The following is a 26,450-nucleotide window of genomic DNA, read 5'->3' on the forward strand; positions in this document are numbered from 1 at the left end:
GCAAATTAATACAACCACTTTGGAGAACAGTATGGAGGTTTCTCAAAAAGCTCAATATAGACCTACGCTATGACCCATCCATACCACTCCTAGGCATCTATCCTAAACAACAAACCCCAAGATATTAAAAAGACATTTGTACTTCCATGTTCATCGCGGTACAATTCACAATAGCCAAAATATGGCAACAACCCAGATGCCCCTCCACAGACGAATGGATCAAAAAAATATGGTACTTATACACAATGGAATACTACATAGCGATTAGGAATGGTGAAATATTGTTATTCGCAGGGAAATGGTCAGAACTGGAACAAAGACTGTTGAGCGAGACAAGCCTAGAACACAGAAAACAAAGGGGCATGATCTCCCTGATATATGACTGTTAACAAAGGGAGACGGAGAGACAGTAGAGACCAAGTCTGTGAAACCAAAAACTGCTTGTCAAATAGTATTCCCCACAGGATTGGGTCAGAGACCCAACATTATGTAACTAAAACCAAACAATTACTCAACAAATAAAGGTCAAAAAGTGACTTCTCAGGGGAATACAATAGCTCAAAAGCTACGCATGTACATTCATATAAGACTACTGTCGACACATTGTCTAATATCGACATTACATTTAACGCCCTATGCGAACTTTCTTGGGCGTGTCCATTTGGCTACTGTATATGTTCTTGATACATTGTATATTGTATATATGTCTACCTGACCTAGAGAAGGGATAGAAAAACAGGGCATAAGATATCACAAGAAATGTACACACTGCCCTACTATGTAAATGTACCCTTTTTGCACAACACCTTGTCAAAAAAAAATTGTGTTCAATTAATAAATAAATTAAATTAATAAAAAATACCCAAAACCATATTAACGTCTTACATATAAAAATAAATACATACTAAAAGTTTCTTTTTGATTTTAAATGAGTTTTTTAAAGCAAGGTGTAAAAAGAATAAAATTAAAAATCTTTAATTGCTATTTTACTTTCACTGTTGAAAAGATATTTTGAAAGATAAGGTTTCAGATTATCTTAATTAGTACCACTATACAAGTTAAGTCTTCCCACCTGTTATCGTGCTTGTTTTTAAAGTGCATTGCATTGAAAATATATCTTAATAAAAATATCCCAAATCCAATATCTGAGCATGGAAATCTACAAATAACTATATTCTTTTTATTAGCATATATTAGTTGTTCAAATTGGTCTGTTATAATATTTTCACATAAACATGAAATGTACTTTAGTTTACAAAAAAGCCCATTTTTATGAAACAAAAAATAAGCTTTTCAAAGGAGAAAAAAATCAGGAATTTAGGGAGAGTAAGTTTAGAAGAAGCAAATGTGAACAAAATCATACCTCATCAGTGTTATAGATAATCTGGAGTCCAGAGGAAATCATTTCCACAAGATAGAGAAGAAAGAGGGACACTGCATTTATCTGAAAATAAACAACAACATTATATGAACAAACAGATCAACAAAAATGTATGCTATGAAATCAAACAAAAAACCAAGCTCAAAATTGTTTGCCCTAACAGTAGCATACAAAAAATATTTCCTTTTCTATTGTGATTAAAGGAATTGTGGATTTTACTCATAATAAAATCCCAGTTTTGTACATAAAATCCTCAAATTGATTGTGATGGATTAACACTTCAGTAGGAAAATGGTTGCAAACGGAACTATTAGCACTATTTCTATGATACTGTTTCTGAAAATTTACTTTCAAATTCTTGCTTGGATATATTTCTACTTTGGAATAGTTGGGCTCTGCAGCAGGCTATGCCTAAGCAATGTCACTCTATTTGAAATTTAGCAAACAACCTAGTGTAAGCCTATAGATGATAGAGTACATCTTTAAACATAGTCTTGTTTTCAGACAATTCTGAATGTATGGAAATAAATAAGCCAGTTAATTATGAAAAATAAAAGTCTATTACACTATTAATCTGTTAAAATACTTTATATGATCACATAGTAAAAATAATATGCAGTTTAACAATAAAATATTTGCACGGAATTCTCAATAGGATACGTAAACTCACAAAAAATAGAAAAGATATACACTACAACATGAACAAGCCTTATGTAATGGTTAATTTTCATTGGCAATCAGACTAGAAAATGGAATACTTAGATAGGATCCAGCTGGGTATGTCTGTGTGGATGAATCTTCCTATAACAGGTCAGCCAACAAACTGAGTGGAGAAGATCCACACCCATGTGGACAGGAATGATCTAATCTGCTATGGTCAAAATGAACAAACAAGTGGAAGGGCAAATTCTATTGGAGAGTTGGGGTCATGCCCTTAAACATCAAAACTTCCATGGCTTTGAGGCTCCAGGATTCACACTAGGCTTGGCCCTCTCTCTGGCAGTTCTTAATCTTCAGACCTACAAATGATAGTTACACCTCTCGTTATCTGGTTCTGATGCTTTTTCAGACTGAGCTACACTACTGATTATCCAGTATCCTTGATTATCCAGTTTGCAGATCAGATGGTAGATTCAACAATCACATAAGCCAATTCAAAAACTGAATGTATTCAAAAATTGTCTGTTTGTCTATCATTTATCTCCTGCTGACTCTTTGAAGAACCCTGAGTAATATATCTTTAATGAAAGAAGCCAATCACAATATATCATATAGTATATGACAGCATTTATATAAATGGTAGAAAAAAGGAAAATCCAGAGACAGAACATAGAACAGTGGCTGCTTCAGGGCAAGGAGCTTTGGGAAAAATGGAGAGTGGCTGCTAATGAACACTTTTAGGGTGATGTTTCAATAAAGACTGTGGTAATGGTTGCCCAATTCTATGAATATACTAGAAAACACCGATTGTACACTTTAAATAGGTGGAGTGTGAATTACATCTCAATAAAGCTATTGTCAAATAAATAAAAAATAAGTAAAATGTTTAACTTACATCAGGAAATTATGAACATAAATTTAAAACACATAATTTTGTTCATATACAATTCTAATGTAGCACTTTACTATCTCTGAAGTCTTAATGGTTTGTGTTTCCCTTGAATTTCCTCCGCACTTACTGACAGAACGTTTGGGTGAAAACTTACTGGTGCTATTCAAAGGTTTGGAAAAAGCAGCTCCTGTGCCACAAGGACCTGCACTGATGGTAGCCCTCTCAGGAACCAGGACTATCCCAGACACCTCCTGATTTCCTAGCATGTACAGGCTAGTGTGTGTCAGGACCTTGTCAAGGTACAAATGGGCCATACAGAAAGTCAGAGTATTCCAAGTTTAGGTCATTTAGGTCAGCACTAATTTTTCAGGGGCCTTCTTCAGAACATGGAAGAGGAAAGTGTCATTCTTTTCTTCAAACAGTGGCCTGTCAAAAATGATTTCAAGTAAGTCCAACCTATGAACAGCAACTACAGAAGCATGTTACAATAAGTAGAGAGCTCCATGCTCTGACTTTAGTGATATTTCTGTGTGAAAATGCCAATGACTAGAAGACATAAAAGAACTGCCAAAGAGGTTGTCTAACACTTATTGTCTAGTTATCTGCCAGGCAATAAGTTTAAAGTGCTGGAAACAAAAAAGAACTGGTGCCCAGCACAATAGTCTGAAATTGTAGCCAGAAAGATCATTTGATTCCAGAAGTTTGGGACCAGCCTGGATAACATAGTAAAATAAAATAATTAAAGTAAAAATAAGTAAGCTCTATGGTACTGGCATAAGATACCCAAATGGAACAGAACAGTGAATCCAGAAATACACATTTTTACAGCCAATGGATTTTGACAAAAGCAGCTTTAGTATACACTAAGAAAGGTCTCTTAAAAAATGATGCTAGGGAAAAAAAGAATACTTATGCAGACGAAAGAAACTAGTGTCCTATCTCTCATCATATACAAAAATCAACTTTCAAAATAGAACAAAAAGTTAAATGGGAGACATAAAACTATCATTACTAAAAAGAAACAAACATCAGGACATTGGTCTTGGCCAAGACTTTTTTTAGAAATGATACAAAAAAAGCACAGGAAATAAAAGCAAAAATTGACAAATATAGCAAAAGAAAGAATCAAAAGAGTGAAGAGACAACCTATAGAATGGGAGAACATATTTGCAAAGTAACTCATTAAAACTTTTCACTAAAACAGATTTCCTAATCAATCTATAAGGAATTTATATCCAAAATACATAAGTTGAACACCTCAACAGCAATAAAATAATCCAATAAAAAATAGGCTAATGATCTTAACAGACATGACTGAAGACATGTAACATGGTAAATGGCAAATAAGCATGAAAAACATTTTTCACTAATCAACAGGAAAGGAAAATAAAAAATTAAATGTGATACCATAACATAATTAGAGCAACAAAACTTACCACTACTGACAAGAAAGTGTGCATGAACTCTATACACTATAGAAATTTAAACTAGTACAGCTAGTACACACACATACACAGCAATATTATTCAGCTACAAAAAAGAATGGAATTCTGTCATCTGCAGCCTCATGGATGGATCTACAAAATATTCTGTGAAGTGATAAATGTCAGCACAGAAAGAGAAGTACCGTGTGTTCTCTCAAGATAAAAAGCTTGGGAATAAAATGGTAGTTACCAGTGCCTGGGAAAGGAATAGCTGTAGAGGTAGAGAGGGGATATTTAACAAATACAAGCATATGTTTGGACAGAAGAAATAATTTCAAATGTTCTCTAACACATTAGCCTCATTATGGCAGATGAGAACTGAATATTTCAAAATAGCTAGTAAAAGATTTTGAGTATTTGCATCCCAAAACAATCACAAATGTCTGAGATAACAGATACGTTGTCAATATCTTCATCTTATAATTATAGATACATATTCTATATATGTACTGAAATGTTCACTGCAGCCCATGCATACACAGAATTAGTGTTAGTTAAAAGTAAACTTAAAAATTACATGTATTAGTATACATTCAAATGAATAGAAAATAAGAGTGGAAAACAATAATACAAATCTTGTCATCTCATTCTCCAAAGACAATTATTGCTATACTTTGATGTAAGTTTTTCCAGGCTTTTTAATGGCTTTGGATAAATAGGCACATAAAGGTTTATTTTAAAGACAGAGGCCAGATAATGTTGAATCATTTGCATTTTAAATTTAATAAAATAGTATGAAGCTTTTTGGTAAATAAACACATGCTGTTATCTTGTGAAAACCCTATTTTAGTAGTAAACATATTTGCCAACCCAAAGTATAAATATCGAATTATCTTATAGCTACCAGGTTAAGGTTGAGAAACTACATATTAATTTAGTACTGTTTCTTCAAGGAACTATATGTAAATATAGTAGTATAACTGCATATAAATTATGTACTTTCTATGTTCAGACAGCATACTTAATTAGGTAAGACATTTCAGATTTCTACAAAAGGACTACAAAATGAAGAAACTCTTATTTTAATTAAAGAGTGTAAGAATTCAAAGTACTTTATCCTGATGAAATAGTGAATTAAGTGATGTGCAGGAAGAAAAATCTATTGAAGATAAATGGGCTCTGTAATATCTGCATCCTAGAAATAAGGCCATAGGATGCCCAACTAAAATAATATATACAACATGTGATGAAGGAAAAGTAAAATGTAAAAATAAAACCATATTAGCATGGGTGTAAAACTTAACATAATAGAGCTTACAGACTTCAGAAATGCCATGTGACATTTCAAGAGCATAATAGCTTTATCAATTAATAATTTAAAATGATCAATGTAAAACAAAACTTCTGATTTGTTGTTATACTACCAATTATCTTTTAATTCCTAATTTCTAATTACTAAGTCTTCTAAATCTGTAAACAATAAGAGCTTTTGTCACCAAAAGAATAGTAGACTGCTTTCTTTTAAGTAAAATTATATGATACATTGAGCAGTATTTCAGTCAAAATTAATTCCATCAAATTTAATATTCACTCACAGTAATTATTTAGAAATGGTGGTAAGCACTTTACTTCTCGGTTCATTTTACACTTCTATTTTAAAATAATTTATGAACCTACTTAAAAATTTTAACAGCCTCAAATATTCTAAGATACATCACATAGAAAAGTAAGAAAACTGAAATCTTTTTGTACCTGAAGATGTCCATACTCCTCGTAGGAGAGCAGCTCATCTCCTGTATGTACATTGAAAATAGAGTGAAGACAGGTGGTTGGGCGTGGGTCCTGCTTAAACTGCTGGACCTGGAACCAAATATAAAATATAAAATGTAAATATAAAATGTAAAATATAAAATGTAAATGTAAGTGTAACAGAGAATCTGGAAATGTAGTAACAAAAACCTTCTCAATGTTTTGCACCTTATTTTTAAAGTAAAATATTGATTATGTTAAGACAGGATTTCAGGATTGTACTCTACTGCATTATTACTTGAAAATGCTTACATAAAACTCATGTAAGAAAGCCTTTGGGGCCATATTCTAACAAAGTAACAATCCAAACTACAAGCCCAATTTCTATCCATAAAAGATCGCAAGTTTTAACCTATGGTCCTTTTAACATGCTCATATTGCCAGTCATACTGGCCACTGTTCAAGTGCTCAGTAACCACAGGGCTACTGTATTGCCTGACATGGTGATACAGAACACTGCCATCACTACAGAAAGTTCCACTGGAACGTGGAAATGATCAATAGGACTGCTGCAGTTTTTTCCTCCCAAGAGCTCTGCACAGACAAATCCACCCCCTTTTTTCACAACTTTTTAAAAACTGAAGTCAGGACCTGTTGGGAAGTCATCAGGACTCAGAGGGTACAGGGGCAGTTAGGGGTCTGCATTCTCCACTATACAGCAAATGGCAGCCAGGGTTGATTCAAATAAAAAACTATTAGGAATAAGACGAAACTGCATAATTAGAAATCAGTGTGGTCACTCCAACCACAGACTATGATTATTATTTCATTATTCTAGCATCCTAAAAACTGCCAGATTGGAAATAAAATCCATGTTTCCTATATGAATAGGATCGAACAGGATAAGGTTTTGTCAGCTAAATAACGGCACTGCTACAGTTGACAAGGTAGTGCTTGTCATTTGTCTTCAAGACATGCAGGATCCCAGCAGGAGAGTTTATATTCAATCACTGTGTCAGAGGAAAAAACAACTGCTAAGTGATTAAAGATGTTCAAATGAGGGATTATATAATTAGGCTTGAGTTTTAAAGCTGCTAAAAGACAATTTAGAATTTCAAGAAAAACTAAGATCCAAACTCAATAAGCTTTGAAGATTAATGGGGCATGATGCATGTCAACAATAAACAAAAAGTACTGTTGAAAGCATCCAAAAACAAGGACATTTATTAGTATTTTATATGATATCTGGCATATGGCAAAGAAAGATAAAGGGAACTGTGATAGCAAGATTTTCTAAACTAAATCTACAACAATGTTTTCATTGTGTTTTTAGATATTTGCCTAAAACCTTGCCACTGTGTATAAACATCGTATAAAGGAAAAGGTAACCAATTATTTTGTATGTGGGTATTTTGTTGTGGTATTTCCACATGTGAATCACATTTGATGCCCTTTATTCTTTAATGATTTCTTATAATTATTTTACTACCTTCCATTTTTAAATTTTTATACATTCATATAATATTCTCCACTAATATTCAAATCGCAATCACCCCCTCCTCCTTTCTCTCATTTTCCAGCAAGAAATAGTCAAGCAGGCCCCTTTACATTTAAGTTGTGTTTATTTTTGTTCTGCATACAAGAGAAAACATGTTACATTTGTTTTTATGAGTCTGGCTTATTTCACCTAACATGACGATATCCAGTTCCATCCATTTTTCTTCAAATGACATATAATCTTGTTCTTCATGGATTAATAATATTTACTGTGTGTATCGTATTTTCTAATCTATTTATCAGATGAGAGCACTCAGATTAATTGAATAGCTTGGCTACTGTAAACAGTGCTGCAATAAACAGGAATGCACGTATCTCTATGTTAACATATATTCCTTCAGATATATGTACAAGAGTAGTATAGCAAGATCATACTTTTCTTCTATTTTACTTTTGAACTGCAGTACTAATTTACATGGTCATCTTCAGTATCTATGAATGTCTCCTCCCTCTCACAACACATTCCCTAGCATTAAATTGTTTTTCTTGATGACTGTCATTATGACTGAGACTCACCCTCAATGCAACTTTGAATTCCTAATATGAACTTTTCTTCAAGTATTTCCTAGCCATTTGTGTTTCTTCTAAAAAAGATCTGTTCAACGTGTTACCCCATTTATTAATTGGATTATTTGGTCTTTTACTGCTTGATTTTTAACCTCATTATATATTCTAATGTTATTTCTTTGACCAATAGCTTGCAGAGATTTCCCACCCAGTCTGTAGATCAGACTGTCATCTGGTAACTGTTTCCTTTGAGAGGCAGTGGCTTTTCAATTTTATGCAAGTCTATTTGTCAATTCTTGCTCTCATTTCTTGAGCAATTAGTGTTCTATTCAGGAAGTCGTTGCCTTTGCCTTAAACCTTCAAGTGTTTTCCCTATGTGCTTGTTACTATACCTCTATTGTGGAATTTGGAATCAAGTATTGTGATACTGCCAGCATTGCTCTTTTGGTTCAGTATTGCTTTGTTAATTGTGGATCTTCTATTCTTCCCTATAAATTTTAGGACTGACTTTTTTATTTCTATGAAGAACATTGGAATTTTGGAGTAGATTGCATAGAATCTGTAGTGACTTTGGTAACACAGTTATTTTTCAACAGTATTTTACCAGTCTATAACATGAGAGATATTTCTGTCTTCTAAGTTCTTCTTTAATTTTTTTCAATTTCATAGATTTTCATTGTAGAGTTATATTATATCCTTTTAAAATGTTTATCCTAAGGTATTTTTTTGAATTTTTAAAATTTTTGGGGCTGGGGATATAGCCTAGTGGCAAGAGTGCCTGCCTCGGATACACGAGGCCCTAGGTTCGATTCCCCAGCACCACATATACAGAAAATGGCCAGAAGCGGCGCTGTGGCTCAAGTGGCAGAGTGCTAGCCTTGAGCGGGAAGAAGCCAGGGACAGTGCTCAGGCCCTGAGTCCAAGGCCCAGGACTGGCCAAAAAAAAAAAAAAAAAAAAAAAAATTTTTATATATATCTACTTTTTATTATCAAACAATTACAGAGAGGTTACAGTTTCATACATTAGGCATTGGATAATTTCTTGTACTGTTACTTCTTTCCTCATTTCCCCCTCCCCCTTTCGCTCCACCCCCATGAGTTCTTCAGTTCATTTACACCAAACAGTTTTGCAAGTATTGCTTTTGTAGTTGTTTGTCTTTTTTTACCCTGTGTCTCTCGATTTTGGTATTCCCTTCCAATTTCCTACTTCTAATACCAGTATACCCGGTTTCCAATATACTCAGATAAGATACAGAGAAAGTGTAGGTACAACCACAGGATGGTGATACAAGAAGATCATCAATAATAGAGGCTACAGTTACACATAGCTCGTTGAAAGTAGTTACAACTGTGATATAACAATCGTTTCCATAACATGGAGTTCATTTCACTTAGCATCATCTTATGTGTTCATAAGGGTATAGCAATTGGGCTCCTGTGATCCTCTGCTGTGACTTGCCTAAACCTGTGCTAATTATTCCCTCTAAGAGAGATCACTGAGTCCATGTTTCTTTGGGTCTGGCTCACTTCACTTAGTATAACTTTTTCCAAGTCCTTCCATTTCCTTACAAATGGGGCAATGTCATTATTTTTGATAGAGGCATAAAATTCCATTGTGTATATGTACCATATTTTCCTGATCCATTCTTCTACTGAGGGGCATCTGGGTTGGTTCCAGATTCTAGCTATCCTAAGGTATTTTTGTGCCTATTATGAATGCACTTTTTCTTGATTTCTCCCTCAGCTTATTATTGCCATATAGAAAAGTTGCTAATTTTTAAAATGTTAATATTCCATCTTGAAATTTTGCTGCTATGTTTATCAGAAGCTTTTTGGTAGTATTTGGGGCCTTCTAAGTTTAGGATCATATCATCTGCAAATAGTGATAGGGTTACTTCTCACTGTCTTACATACATGTATCTCTTTTTATTCTTTTTTTTTTTTTTTTGCCTCATTGCTTTGGCTAGAAATAGCAGCCCAATGGTGAATAAGAGTAGAAAAGTCATCTTTGTGTCATTCCTAACTTCAGTCATTCCCTACAAACAACGCTTTATCACCTATAGCCTTTATTATGTTGAGATATATTCCTTCCATTCCTAGTTTTTTCAGGGCCATTATCATGAAGGAAAGTTTTACCAAAGACCTTTTCTGTATCTAATGAGATGGTCATGTGACGTTTGTCTTTGATGCTGTTTCTTTTGCTGAATTAGGATGATGATTAAGTAGATGATTTTTTAAATTTTTTTTCTTATTTATTGTCAAAGTGATGTACAGAGAGGTTACAGTTTCATATGTTAGGCCCTGGGTACATTTCTTGTACTGTTTGTTACCTACTCCCTCATTCCCCCCTCTCTCCTCCCCCTTCCCCTTATCCCTGACCCCCATGAGTTGTTCAGTTGGTTTACACCAAATGGTTTTGCAAGTATTGCTTTTGTAGTCATTTGTCTTTTTATCCTTTGTCTCTCGATTTTGATATTCCCTTTCACTTCCCTAGTTCTAAAACCAATGTTTACAGTTTTCAATGTACTCAGATAAGATACAGTGATATTGCAGGTACAACTACAGGAACGGTATACAAGAGGATCATCAACAATAGAAGCTGCGGTTTCACATGGCATGATGAAAGTAATTACAACAATGATATAACAGTCGTTTCCATAACATGGACTTCATTTCACTTAGCACCATCTTATGCATTCATAAGTGTCATTGAATTTAGTTTGCAAGTACTTGAGAATTTCTTGAGAATTGATTTATAATTTTATTTTTTTGTCATACACCTATCAAGTTTTAGTATTAGGGCTACACAGAATGACTTTTGCAACATTCCTTCCTCTTCTGTTTTATGGAATAACCTGAGAAACATTGGGGTTAGTTCTTTAATGGTGATGCCACCCAGTACTGAATGTTTCTTTGTTGGAGACTATTACTATTTCAATCTCATTGCTCATTAAAGACTAATTTAAGGAGTTTATATTCTCTTAAAATTTTCATAGTCTATTTCTTCTAGATTTTTCAGTTCATTTTTTGAATATCTCCTAATGAAATTAGTGGTATTTGTTATACTAGTTCCTTTTTCATATCTAATGTTATCAGTTGGGGCCTTTGCCCATTTCTTTCAGTAGTAAGGGCTGTCAACTTTGTTTATAGGTGAAGAAACAACCCTTTATTTCACTGATTCCTATGTACTCTTCTAGTCTCCATGTCTTTAATTTCTACCCTAATCTTCTTTTGATTACTTCTTTTGATTGACTGCTTTGGGGTTTGGCTTATTCTTCTTTTTCTAAGAATATGAGGAGCATCATTAGCTTATACACAAATATCTCCTTGGTTTTCTTAATGTAGGCACCTATAGTCATAAACTTTCTTCTTTGGGAAGCTTTTGCTGTGTCTTAAAAGTTCTGTTGGCCTTTTCTTTTCTTTTTTCTTTTTTTTTTGGCCAGTCCTGGGGCTTGGACTCAGGGCCTGAGCACTGTCCCTGGCTTCTTTTTGCTCAAGGCTACCACTCTGCCACTTGAGCCACAGAGCCACTTCTGGCTGTTTTTTGTAAATGTGGTGCTGGGGAATTGAACCCAGGGCCTCATGTATATGAGGCAAGCATTCTTGCCACTAGGCCATATCCCCAGCCTGGCCTTTTCATTTGATTTGATCCCACAGTGATCATTAGGTGAGAGAGCTTGCTCCTCACCAAAGAAGTGCCACCAGCCACCATGTCCCATCATTAACTGAGCAACACACTTTAAAAAAGAACCCAACAAATCCATGTCAGAACCTTATCATCTCTAGGATATCTCTGATGGCCATCTCCCACCCAGACACATTGTTCCTAAGCCCTCTAAACCACAGCTGTTCTTTGTTTGGGGGTCCCTAGAGTAGCTCAATCTTAAAAAAAAAAACCCTCTTTCGAGATGTTGCTTGGGTAGAGCACTGTGAGATACTGGAATTAACAGAATATTTTTCTTCTTCAGTGCTAGCCTGCTATACACAAGGAGTCACTGTCACTCTGTATTTCCAAAACAGGTTTAAGAAAAATACAGGGTTAATATATGATAGGTCTGCCAGTCTGTTGCCAGAGGCATTAAGCTTACCATGGTTTTGGCTTCAGCTTCCCTTTACTCTCACAGAGACTAGATGGAGCTGCATACTGTTTCCTAACATTTATGTGTTTCCTTTCTCTGCTTTTCAGGTGTCCTGTCACCTGTTTTCTTGTGGTGCTCTTCCTCTCTTTTTTCAGAAGTCTCTCCTTTGTTACTCTGACTTATTTTATTTAGAAGCAAATGGATGAAGTTAATTCACCATCTTTTCTACCTCCTCTTTTAAACAAAGTTTTAAGTAGACAACTACATACTGGAACATTTCTACAGAAAATCATTGCCCTTTAAACTACTAATTGAAGATTGAATCAACATTGAAAATCTGTGTACTTCTCCATAGCAAGTATCAGATAAAGGAGTAAACAGTAGAATAGGTATTCAGATATTAAAAGGTAAAGACATACCTGACATTACTATGCAGGAATTAAGCTAAGTGGCAACATAATAAAATACAATAATAAGATTCCTTGGTGTTCTACAAATCAAAGACAATTCTATTTACTCATTCAACTTTTAATAAACTTAAAATAATGCTTTTACCTAGAGTTCTTACAAAATAGTTAGGAAGCTTGATTTATGATAAGAAACTAGTGAATGTGCAAAAGCTTTAGACTTTTTAGTTCTTGTTTTACTTTAGATGACGAAGATACAGTTTGGCAAATAAACACTATAAACATGGGTTGCTTTAGTTTTAAAGAATGGCCAAAAGATAAATACCTCACATTTAAAGATTACGTTCTTATTAGCTACTACTATAAACTCATAAAGAAAATAGCCAAGTTTGAATGATGATCACGATGAATGCCAAAAAGAGGTATAGTAAGAGCCAGGCATGGTTGGTGAATAATTGTGATGCCAGCTACTCAAGAAGCAGTCAGGAAGATCATGAGCTCAAGCCAACCTGGCAAAGTTAGTGAGCTCTTATTTAAAAAAGAAAATGTTTTGAGGTATACCCAAAGTGGTGTAATACTTGTCTAGCAAGCAGAAGGCCCTGGGATAAATCTGCAGACTACAATTACAAAAAAAATAAATAAATAACTACTTAGTAAGAAGCAGTGAACACCAGTTTAACCATCATAGTTCCCTGACTCACATATGAACCATGGATCATAGTTTCTACGGTCTCACATGTGGATCATAATCTCCTTTCCTACTCTAAGAAACTATGAAGATCAAGAGAGATTTCAGCAATAAAAAAATAGTATGAAACTTGTGAATCATCTTTTGCTGGGAAGAATATCTAGTCCTGACATTTTATGATGAGTGTAACTATCCAATGTGACCCAATTCACAATTATTTTAATGGTCTCTACGCAGAGCTATGTAAGGAAAGCAATTCTAATCCTTTATAGTTTGAAGGATATCAGACAACTTAAGTCACATTCATACTTTATTTAAAATAAAACCGGTTGGGGTAACTGGTTGGTAAAACAGAATAATATTTAGAAGGCCATGATTTTGTGGCTAATCATGATACAAAGAAAAATACCTTCCTTCTGATAAATAGCTCTAATTTAAGTCTGTCAGCTTGTTGAAAAGACATGAAATTTCATGCTCTCACAATTATTTCTAAGAAAGAAAAATCAAATCTAGCCAGACACTAAGCATTTGTGAAATGATACTTGGGAATAAACAGTACTATCTCACTTAGGGAAAAGTAACTTTAATCATAATTTAATCATTATAATGTATGATACACTAATTTAATTCTACTCTATCATTCTAGGACATATACTTTATTTCAAGCATTTTTAAAATCCTTGCAATAATGATCTACAAAGTTAGATCTCAGCAGAAAATGACAAGTTCGTCCTCTATCTCTATTTTCACTTGATGAGTGAGTTTATTTCTATCAGCTGTTTTGGGCCACTTTCTGCTGGCAGAATACAATATTTTTCAGGTTTTGGCTTCGAACATATGCCATGAGGTGGTTTGTTATCAAAATAATTCTTTCTAGGTAACAAATAGTACAAGAAATGTACCCATGGCCTTACATATGAAACTGTAACTCCTCTGTACATTAGTTTGTCAATAAGTAATTATTATTTAAAAAAAATAAAATAATAAAAATAATTCTTTCTAAGTATAAAGGAAAACATATTCACATGATTAAAAAATTACAAAATATTAAATGATCAAAATTGCCTATGCGTGGCAGAGTGCTAGCCTTGAGCAAAAAGAAGCCAGGGACAGTGCTCAGGCCCTGAGTCCAAGGCCCAGGACTGGCAAAAAAAAAAAAAAAAAAAAAAAAAAAAAATTGCCTATGCAGTTACTGGTATGTGCATCTTTAAACATAAACGTAGAAATGTATCTGAAACACATGGTCTAGGAGAATGAAAAAGACTAATAATGATGACAATAAATATTTACTGTTAAGTTGAACCTAGTATCATTACCATAAATGCTTTTCATTTATTGTTTCATTACCCTTACAAGAAAAGGCTGCCAATAAGTGTAAGCCTTGGCTGGTATGTGGGAACTGAAATTCTGGAAGGATTCCCATTGTTTTCTCCTAAGAGTGACTCACTATGCCTACATAATTTATACAAACAATGCCACTTCTGCTACATCTGGTTTCTCAGGGAGTCTAGAATTTCAGCAAGTGCTAACTAAACTGAGGCTACATACCCAACAAGCCACCAATAAAAACCTTGAGCAATAAAAACTTTGAGTCCTAATAAACCCAAACAGCAAATGAATGAGCTGTAATGATCTTTCTTGGTAGACAACATTTTACATGTGTTGACAAGATAAGTTGGTGGCAAAAATAAATCACTCTGAAGCTAGCATTTTGTTTCCTCCAGATTGTGCCCCAAGCACCTTTTTACTTGCAGATTTTGCTTTGCCTCTTTATCTCCTTTTGTTGTATTAAACCACAGTCACTACTACTGACTCTATGAGTCCTGTAAAGAATCATCAGAAAGGGTGACATTGACCAAGGTGCACTGTAATCATAAACTGCTTTCTTAAATAGGAACTCCTTTGTAGTAACTACTTAAAGATCGAAATTTTAAAAGCAAGCAATCAAGCAGGGAGGGAGGGAGGGAGGAAGGGAGGGAGGGAAGGAGGGAAGGAAGGAAGGAAGGAAGGAAGGAAGGAAGGCAGGCCAGACGGACAAGGTCTTAGAGATTCATGAACACTGATGAACAAATAGGGCCACTTAGGGGACACAGAGATGTAGGAAGCAGAGGTAGTAGGGAAGTGGAAGCACATTGTATTTGCATAGAGCTTTACAGTTTACAAATGATGTTAAGCATATTTTATGTCCTTTAATTTCTGCATAACAGTAAAACTCAATTTTCTAAGCCTATAATTACTAGCCTCTTTACAGGTAAATGAATGAAATATTATATAGTAAATTCAATTTATCCAGAGAAATTCACATATTGAAAAGTAATTCTGACAAAGATTTTTCTTTAAATAATATAATATTGGTTACAATTATAATATTGGTGTGTCTCTTGAAAAATTAGGTTTCTACAAGGAAACACCAGATACAAGACAAACAAATTCATGTCTAAAGGGCAATTCTCAATCACCTATCACTGAAAGTGTTCTTTCCATTTCAAAATTTTAAAACCCCGAACTGAGAAGGTAAAGGCTGTTTTAACCTATCTACACTGACCTAGGATGTGGCATTACCTTCGCAAAGAACATATATGCTATTGCAACACTGGTTAAATTAATCCTGAAGAACGTTGTGAGAATTTTAGTCCACATCACAATGTTTTACCTTATCAGCCTGACGCATATAACAGTAGAGAATTCCTCTCATACATTTTATAGCAGAGTGCTCCAGCTCATGGGTCCTTCCCCTGTCATCATCAATGCGCCTGGGTGAGAGAGATAACTCATGAAACAAATTGGAAATGCATTTGAAAAGGAAGCAGAGCTTTTGATAATTAAGCATTAACTATCTGACTAATCCTGTGTTCTAGTGAAGTCTACTAATTCTGTCACAGTGAAAGGCAATTTGCCCATCAGACTTAGAAATGTTACCAAAAAAGAAATTCTACAATGAAACTTGTGCAGTTTTCCCCCTTGTTTCAGAAAGAAAGCCAATTCTTTTAAAAACACTATGTAAAAACAGTATATAGTATTTTCTACAATGACTGAAACTTTAAGGGATTCATGTCAGAAAACAACCCTACCACCAGGTTATTGAAATGAACAGTTACAAACTAGAGGAAAATTTTAAGATATGTCCTTCTAAGTTATACCGTAGCCACTGGGATTTAAAGAAGCACAATTTAAGGAAGGTACATGCCTTCTTTGATCTGCCATGTTTTCAATACTGCCAGGTGAGGCATGTTAGCCAGAGTCAAGGATGTTCTCAACCTAATACAGATCCAGTATAATCTGTGACATATTTTTGCATAATTTTTTTTTTTTTTTTGCCAGTCCTGGGCCTTGGACTCAGGGCCTGAGTACTGTCCCTGGCTTCTTTTTGCTCAAGGCTAGCACTCTGCCACTTGAGCCACAGCACCACTTCTGGCTGTTTTCTATATACGTGGTGCTGGGGAATTGAACCCAGGGCTTCATGTATAGGAGGCACAAGCACTCTTGCCACTAGGCTATATTCCCAGCCCTATTTCTTCTTTTTAATGTAGGCACTACAGTAAAATAAGCATAAATGTGCCCAGTATTCCAATTCCCTCTCTGACAAAAGACAAAAGAGGTTTGGGGTAAAATTTTACACAGACACTGTGTTGAGTGAAGTAACAGTTTTAAATTTTCTATTAGATGTTTGAAGTCTTCTGGGAAAAGACTAATGTCTGACTTTTGTCCATATGGTGCCTGTTCTATATCACTTAAAGCAATTTTCTCCTAATATTTAATTTAAAAAAATTTTAATGTACAAAAAGTTAAACAACAGCTACAATGAATAAGGCATGTTTCTTCACCTCACTTTACATTTAATCAAGTAGTATTGCATTTACATAAGATATGTAAGAAAATATTTTTAAAAACATTACCACAGCAGTGTGCTAAAGATGGTACCTCATGGTACCTCAATATTCAATTTTATTTTTTAAAAATCCAACATAATAATAATTTATGAATGATGTTCATGTAGAAGATAGGACCTTCAAATCAGAAATAAACTCATAGGTCCCTTTCCTAAACTAAATGTAGAGATACTTCATAATCTTAATTATGACTAAACTGTATTACTGTGCATCAGGATTCAGTTCTTTCTATGTACAATAAAACAAGGAGAAATTCAGTAGTGTGAATTTTTTGGCTTTAATTTTGTAAAGTAATATTTAAACCTACCATCAAATTTAACAACTGAAATCTCAATGAATTGTTTTAAGTAAAACTCTAAATCAAAAAGAATAAGAAATGAATCCTGGTCCTGGTACTATCATTAGCTATATAACATGAACAAGTCTGGTTACTCTTGCTCCAGTTTTATCATCAGTAGAATGCAACATCCTCAATGCTTTCTGTGATTAAAAGCAACCAACTCAATGGGCATCATTATAGATTTCATTCTGCTAAAAAAACTAAAGTGGAATTAAGAAAGCTACAGGCAAAACCATTTTTATATGAAATCATAAAATAAGGCTGGGCACTGGTGGCACATGCCTGTAATCCTAACTACTCAAGAAACTTAGAGCTAAAGATTGTAGTTTGAAACTAGCCCTGGAAGACAAATTTAAGAGACTCTTATTTCCAATTAACCAGCAAAAAGCCAGAGTGGAGGTGTTGCTCAAACAGTAGAGCGCCAGCCTTGAGTGAAAAAGCTAAGTTCAAGTCTAAGTACTACTGGCAAAGAGAGAGAGAGAGAAAGAGAAACAGAGAGAGAGAGAGAGAGAGAGACAGACACAGACAGAAACAGAGAATAGTAGAAGTATTCTCAAGTAAACCCTTATACCCTTATAGAGTGAAATGGTTTAGAGGTCCAAAGAGAATATGAGCAGCCAACGCTCACACAGTAAATAAGGAACTAAGCAGAAAGATAGCTGCTTAATTTCTCTTGGTGTCACAAAACTCCATTCTCTAGTCTTAGAGTTACAGCTCACCTGTATGCTAGAGCCAAAGCCCAGGCTCCAGCAGCACAGTACAGACTGTCCTGTATCTTGGCCTTTTGATCATCACCACATGTTTTAGTTGGAAAGAGCCCTGTGGTTGGACTTTGATAGAGCAACAATGTTGACTTAACTACAATGGAAGACAGACAAAAAATGATTTGTACAATAAGCCATTCATCTTGGGTGCTTTCACATTCCATTTCTGAAAATTCTGTTGTTTCTAAACTTAGCTCTTAGCAAAAACTTTTGAAGCTATTAAATCACTTCAAGAACTCTAGCCCATGTGTCACTCTGCACAATGAGGTCTTCATAGTCTTGAGTAACAATTTAGATAATTAGAAATTGTAAAGTCTTTAGCATATCCTGGTTAATGTGGTATGATTCAAATTATTAAGACAACCTCAGGCATTAGGGGAGGAAATGGTTAGTAAAAACACTGAGCATAATATTCTCAAAACAGTCAGTATATTAAAAATAGCTAAAACATTTATATATCAAAGGATACTATGCATTTGCTAAATGATGAAGGTCAATTCAATGGTATGTGTAAGTTATTCACAAAATAGGAAGGATTAGAAAAAAATAGAGAACAGGACAGAATTCAGTATTTTCTGATGACTAATACATAAGAATATACACATATATATTTATGCATATTATATATGTATGCATGTTTGCTTGTATATATACAGACATATGCATATATACACTCACATATTATATATACAACTTTATATCTGCTTTTATTCATGAAATCTTTAGTATCTTTGACATACAGCAGCTACAAGCAAGGCTCATGGAATGCCTCCCATCTTATCTGAATCCCTTTTATCCCCTCTTGCCTTATTGTTTTACCTAGGAATTCCAGCACTATTTTGAATAAGAACAGAAAGATGTTGAACATTGGTGGTTCACACCTGTCTGTAATCCTAGCTAGAAGGCTGAGACTAGAGGATTGTGATTTTAACAGAAATGACTTCAGCTTTTTTCAGCTTCATATAATGTTGACTATTGGTTGGTATGTAGAATTTATTATTTATTCCTCTTTATTATGATGAGGTACATTCCTTCCATTCCTAGTTTCTTCTTTTTATCAAAAAAGGGTATTGAGGGGAGGGGGGAGGGGGAAATGAGGGAGAAGGTAACAAATTGTACAAGAAATATAACCACTGCCTTACCTATGAAACTGTAACCCCTCTGTACATCACTTTGACAATAAGTAATTATTTTAAAAATATTTATTTTAAAAAGGGTATTGAATTTTGTCAAACGTTTTTTCTGTGTCAAATGGGATGGTATAAAATTTTGGCTGATTCAATATATGTAGGGTATTGCATTTACTGATTTATGTATGTTAAACCATCATTGCATCATTGGAATTAAAACTTGATCATGGTATATAATCTTTTCAATGAGTTATTTCATTCAGTTTGCAGGTGCTTGATTGATAATTTTTGCAACTATGTTCTAAGACATTGTGGTCTATAAGTCTTTCTTGTTATGGCAATGTCTAGATATGCCATGGATGTAACATATATTCTTTTTGCTTGTCTTGTAGAAAAGCTTGAGTAGTATTGATGTTAGTTCTTCTCTGAACGTCTGATATCATTCAGTAATGAACCTAATGGATCCTGGACTTTTCTCTTAGTTTCAATTGCATTGCTTGCTATAGATTTAAGTGGATTATACACTTTTGATTCAATTAAGGTAGGTCAAATGCATCTAGAAATGTATCTATTATTTCTAGATATACCACCTTCTTCAAATGTGTTTTTGATTCCTTCATGAGTCTGGATTTCATTGGAATTTTTTGTGATATTCCATTTTTATTTCTAATTTTATTAATGTGGGTCTTTTCCTCCACATTTGAGTCAAACCAGTTAAGAGTTTAGAAATTTTCTTTTCAAAGCAACTACCTTTTATTGCTTCCTTATATAAATTTGTTAGTCTCCATTTCATGAATTTCTGAGACAATCTTTTTAATTATTTTTATTTTTATTGTAAAGGTGATTCACAGAGGGGTTACAATTCCATAAGTTTGGTGATATGTACTTTTCTTTTTGAACGGTGCCACCTCTTCCCTCATTTTTCCCTTATTTTTCCTTCTTGACCATGCTTACCTCCCCCCAAATATAAATTTACATACAAAAGATACAGAAATCAAAAACAGCAACAAAGGAGGGGAGTAAGCAAGACTTGGAAAAATTATATTAACCAAAGTAAGTCAGGCCCAAAGAAACACAGGTTGCATGGTTTCCCTCATTTGTAGTCATAAGAATGTGCCTATAAATCTACAAGTAAACACAATGGATGGTAAAGGACAAAAAATTACACTTGAGCATGATAAATTAAGCAAGACTCTAAACATTCACACAGTGAGACCAAAGGAGTATATTCCTAGGAGAAGACCACTGTGGCTCTACATCTATGTGCATGTGACCAAATCTTTATTATTTCTGTCTGCTTAATTTATAGTCGTTTATTCTATTTCTCTCAAACACTGAAGTGCATCATTAGGATATATGATGTGGGTGTACTATATCATTTTAGATAGATAACTAGACAGATAGATAATCATGATACAGGTGCGACATTATACAATTTGAAGTTTCTGTTTTGATGTTCATAGCTATACATTGCCCTCTGAGCACTGCTGTTGTGTTATCCTAAAAGTTCTAGAGGTCTGTGTTTTTTCATCATATTGTAAGAACTTTTTTATTTTTTTATTTCTTCTATGGCACACTCATGATTCAAAACAGTGTGTTGTTTGATATCCATCTAACTGAATAGTTTCTGTAGTCTCTTTTGTTGTGGACTTCTGGCTTTACTTCACAATAGTTTGACAAAATATAAGGACTGTTCCAATGTCCTTATATTTGGTAATACTGGCTTTATGTCCTAAAATACAATCTATTTTGGAGAAAATTCCATGGGCTGCTGAGAAGAAAGTCCATTGTGCAGCAGTTGGATGAAATCTATATTGATGTCTATTATGTCCAGTTGGTACATATAGTCTTTTAATCCTGAGCTTTCTGAAATATTTATTATTGTAGAGAACTGGATACTAAAGCTCCCAACTATTATTCTGTTGGGCATCTATCTGTGATTTTTAGTTTAATAAAGTTGGTCATACTTTGTGCATGTAAGTTTTGCCTCAATGAACTATATCATTTATTACTATGAAATGACCTATATCTCTTCTAATGTTGAAGTTGAGTTTATCAAATAATACTACAGTGAGTCCTGGCTGTTTTCTGGGTCCATTTGCTTGGAAGGTCTTTTTCTATCCTGTTACCCTAAGCCAATGTTCGTCTTTGTCAGCGAAATACATTCGCTGTCAAAAAAAAGCTCTAGTCTTGCTTTTAAATCCTACTTGCCATTCTATGTCCTTTAACTGGAGAATTAAAGAAATCGATATTCAGTGTTAATATTGAAAGATCTATAGTGTTACTTTTCATTTTGTTGTTTTGTGATGTATATTATTTTCCTATTCCTAATCAGCTGAAGTACTCATTTAGTGAAATGTTTATTTTTTCCTATCATTTTCCTGATTGTGTTTATCTACTTCTTTGCTATGTATGATTTCTTTAATATCTCCTTTGGTGAGTCTGGGGTATGTATATGTATGGAGAAAGACGTATACCTATACTTTCTATGTTTTCCTTTTTAAGCATTACCAGATTTGAGAACTTGAGGATGTTTGTTAACACACATTAATATTTAACTTATTCATATATATACATATATACACACATACATGTGTATATATTTATAAAATTATTCACAAGCCAGAATGTTTGTGGGATTCCTTCATAGTTACAGTATAGATATACATTTGGAATAAACACTGAAACCATCCCAACATCCAAATGACAGAATACCATCACCCACATAACACTGTAACTAGGGCATCGTGAATGCTACAACATCAGACTTTGCTTACCAATTCTATAATAATGATCCAACTTATCCCACAGAGTTTCATTATTAGATCTTGGAAGATTAATGCTTTTGAGCGGTTCATAAACCGAGCCTACAAGAAAAATTAAAAGAAATTAAATTCAGTCATCTTCACCTAGATAAACAGAGAAAGATTTGAAACAAAGAAGCACTACTTAGCACACTAAATGCATTTTCATATCTGAGCTACCAAGTTTTACTACTGCCAAAACTTTGAGGGAAGGAGAAAAAAGGCATCTGTGAAAATAAGCAGAGAGGAACTCTGTCCCAGGGCATTCCTACCTCACAACCAGCATTTGATCCAACTATCTAGTGTATATGTTGGCCCAACACAACTATCACTAATACTCCTGTGGTAGTCACAGGGTAACTTCTCATTACTAAGAAGAATATTTCATTATTGTTCCTTAAATCCAAACCATACTTTTTATGCTAATGCTTCACCAGATAGTAACATTCTGTCAATTGCTTACATACTAAAACCCCAAAGAAAAAGGATGATTTTCACATGTTCCAAATTGATACAGTCCATAAAAATTCAGTTAGTTTCATACTGAAATATTTGTCTCCACTTTTCCTGACTTCGTATCTGGATTGTAAACAGAAGTCAAACCTCCTACTCAATATGAAAACTACTCAAAGGTATTAGCAGAGCAGAGAGATTAAAAGCTACAAGGCACTAAATATTCATGACAATATGCCACAGAATGGATACAGAAAATTGGTCACTTGACTGCTGTACTTACTAAACTAGTACAAGAAAAATGTTTGAATGTTTAACCATTAGACTAAGTACTGTCTCTAATTTTCATTAAAAGCACTGAGAAATTCTTAATGTCTCAGGGTCAAATTAATCCATCTCTGGCTTTAGGTAATATATACCAGATAGTATAATGAAATAGCACAAAAATGAATCTATAATTTATCTTGGAGGAGAGAGAGATAAATTGTGTAGACATGTATTAAGATTATGAGTTCGAGGAAAAGGCATTTATATTCATGAAACTGCTATGTATAAGCTGGGCATAGGTAGCTCATGCCTATAATCCTAGCTATTCAAGAGGATGAGATCTGAGCATTACTGGTCAAAGCTAGCCTGGACAGGAAAGGTTTTTTTTCTCCCTGTTCTGAAACTCTTATCTCCAATTAGCTACCAGAAAACCAGGAGTGGCAATGTGGCTCAAGTGGTAGAGCACTAGCCTTGAGCTGAAGAGCTGCAGGCCCAGACTTCAAGCCCCATGATGGACAAGCAAAAAAAAAAAAAAAAAAAAAATTGCTATGTCTAGTATGTGGGCTTAAAACCAAGATACTGAGAATCCTCTTAAGTTTAGGCATACAATAAACAGTATAAAGAAAATAACAAGGGGCTGGGGATATAGCCTAGTGGCAAGAGTGCCTGCCTCAGATACACGAGGCCCTAGGTTCGATTCCCCAGCACCACATATACAGAAAACGGCCAGAAGCAGCGCTGTGGCTCAAGTGGCAGAGTGCTAGCCTTGAGCGGGAAGAAGCCAGGGACGGTGCTCGGGCCCTGAGTCCAAGGCCCAGGACTGGCCAAAAAAAAAAAAGAAAATAACAAGAAGAACCTATACATTCAGACAAAAATCCCATTATCTTCTTTGGCTTTACGGATAAAAAGTATGGAACAGGCAACAATGTGTTCTGGGTGAAGACTCAGAAAAGTCTCTTCATAACACCACCAAGTAGAATAGTCCTATAGTAAAAATGGAAAGATCTGAGAACTGAAATATCATTATGACTCCTGGCATCATCCTCCCATTTCAGTCTTTTGCCTTCTGGCATTCAACTGGCACTAAAGAAAACTAAAGATGCTAGATGAAAGAAACACTATGCATGAGAATATTATGAAAATGGCTATGCCATTGAAAACAATCCATAGATTTAACGTAATTCCCATCAAGAGCCCAATAGTATTCTTCATTGACATAGAAGGATCAATCCTAAAATTCTTTTGGAAATGTAGCAGACTCCCATTGCCAAAACAATCCTCTGCAAAACACAGTGATGCATAAAATACCACAATATGTAACTTCAAATTACATTACAAAGCTACAACAACAAACACAGCACGGTACTGGTATAAAACATCACAATGACCAATTTGAGTAGGTAGAACAACTGGATATATACCCATATAGCTACAGCTGTCCAATTTGACAGACACCAAAAATCCACACTGGAAAAGAAACACTTACTTCAACAAACAGTGATGGGAAAGCTGCATAACTACATGTACAAGAGTGATTGCTACAAGTCTCTTCTCATCCTGTACAAAAAAATCAATTCAAAATGGATCAAAGATCTTACTATACAATCTGAAATTTCAAAATTGCTAGTAAAACTTATCTGACCAGAATTGCAATTGCTATAATAATAAGAAAAAGAATTAAAAAGTGGGAGGTATCACAGTACCATATTTCAAGCTTTACTACAGTCATAATAACAAAAACAGCTTGGTATTGGCACCAAAAAAGACCCGAAGAACAATGGAATTGATTAGAAGACCCAGAAATAAAACCATATGCTTACAGTCAGCTGATTTTCCACAAAGGAACCATAGACATACAATGGAAAAAACATAGCCTCTTCAATTATTGGTGCTAGGAAAACTGGGCAGCCACACGAGAAAACTGAAAGTAGATCCCAGCCTGTCACCATGCACTAACATCAACTCAAAATGGATTAAAGACCTCAACATCAGACCTCAAACTCTGAAACTACTGCAGGACAGAGTAGGAGAGACACTAGAACTCGTAGGTGTTACGTCCTCTCCCTGAGGGCTCCATGTAGATGCCCCCACCTCATTAAGTCTCCACCCAGTTACCTGGGTAACCTGCAGACCTGGAGGCAGTTACCTCCCCTTTCCTAATCCACCTGGCCACACCCCTTGCCCCTGCCCTATATAAAGCAGGGCTGGGTGGGGGGTCTCTCTCTCTCTCCCTTCTCTCCGGCCATGGATCACCTTGGCCACAGGCCAGCAGTTCGGTAATAAACTTTCTCTCCTGCCTGAATACCACGTGGCGTTCTCCTTTACCGGCTACCTACTTTAAAAACCTAACAAAAGGCACAGTCAGAAACTTCCTGAACAGAGTCCCAGGACACAACAGATTGGAAAGAGACTAGACAAATGGGACTACATTAAAATAAAAGTTTCTGGGGCTGGGGATATAGCCTAGTGGCAAGAGTGCCTGCCTCGGATACACGAGGCCCTAGGTTCGATTCCCCAGCACCACATATACAGAAAACGGCCAGAAGCGGCGCTGTGGCTCAAGTGGCAGAGTGCTAGCCTTGAGCGGGAAGAAGCCAGGGACAGTGCTCAGGCCCTGAGTCCAAGGCCCAGGACTGGCCAAAATAAATAAATAAATAAATAAAAAATAAATAAAAGTTTCTGAAAAGCTCAAGACATAACTACTAAAGTAAAAAGACAAGCAACCAATTGGGAAAAGATATTTATCAGCAATGCAATAGACAAAGGCCTAAAATCCATTATATACAGGGAGCTCAAGAAACTAATCCCTCCCAAATCTAATAAACCACTAAATGGGCAAGGAAGCTAAAGTCAAGATGCTAAAAAATCACATGAAGAAATGCTCACCATCCTTGGCTGTAAAGGAAGTGCAAATAACAACCCTGAGATACCGCCTTACCCCAGTCAGAATGGCCTATACTCTGAACTCAGGCAACAACAAATGCTGGAGGAGATGAAGAGAAAGAGGAATCCTACTGCACTGATAGTGAGAATGCGAACTAGTACAACCACTCTGCAAAGCAGCCTGGAGTTTCCTCAACTAAACACAGACATGCTCTACAACCCAGCCATACCACTCCTAGGCATCTACCCTGAGCAACAGGAATCAGGATACAAGGACACCTGTACTTCCATGTTCACTGCTGCACTGTTCACAATAGCCAAGATATGTAAACAACCCAGATGCTCCAATACAGAAGAATGGATCAAAAAAAATGTGGTACCTATATACAAGGAATTCTACACAGCCATTAGAAATGATAAAATAGTGGCATTTGCAGGGAAATGGATGGAACTAGAACAAATCATGTTGAGTGAGGTAAGCCAAGAACAGAGAGACAGATGACACATGGTCTCCCTGACATGTCTGTTAAATTTAAAACGCAATGACACATGACAAAGTAAACAGGACTCAAGAT

At 35.1% G+C, this 26,450-nt stretch overlaps 1 protein-coding gene across 7 annotated transcripts in view; it reads right to left on the reverse strand.

Moving 5' to 3' along the window:
* Positions 1-26,450, reverse strand: part of Phkb (phosphorylase kinase regulatory subunit beta) — a 204,216-nt gene that overhangs the window by 150,241 nt on the left and 27,525 nt on the right. For 4 of the 7 annotated variants that reach the window (XM_048355673.1, XM_048355671.1, XM_048355670.1 and 1 more), the window contains 5 exons: positions 22,246-22,335; positions 18,294-18,432; positions 15,998-16,097; positions 6,110-6,217; positions 1,364-1,444 (listed from right to left, as the gene is read on the reverse strand). In XM_048355673.1, the coding sequence (XP_048211630.1) occupies positions 1,364-1,444; positions 6,110-6,217; positions 15,998-16,097; positions 18,294-18,432; positions 22,246-22,335 (518 nt within the window). The remainder of the gene's footprint in view (positions 1-1,363; positions 1,445-6,109; positions 6,218-15,997; positions 16,098-18,293; positions 18,433-22,245; positions 22,336-26,450) is intronic. The other 3 variants (XM_048355674.1, XM_048355676.1, XM_048355675.1) reach the window with 1 other exon arrangement.

Source organism: Perognathus longimembris, chromosome 10 (genome assembly GCF_023159225.1).
Source record: "Perognathus longimembris pacificus isolate PPM17 chromosome 10, ASM2315922v1, whole genome shotgun sequence".
NCBI lineage: Eukaryota > Metazoa > Chordata > Mammalia > Rodentia > Heteromyidae > Perognathus > Perognathus longimembris.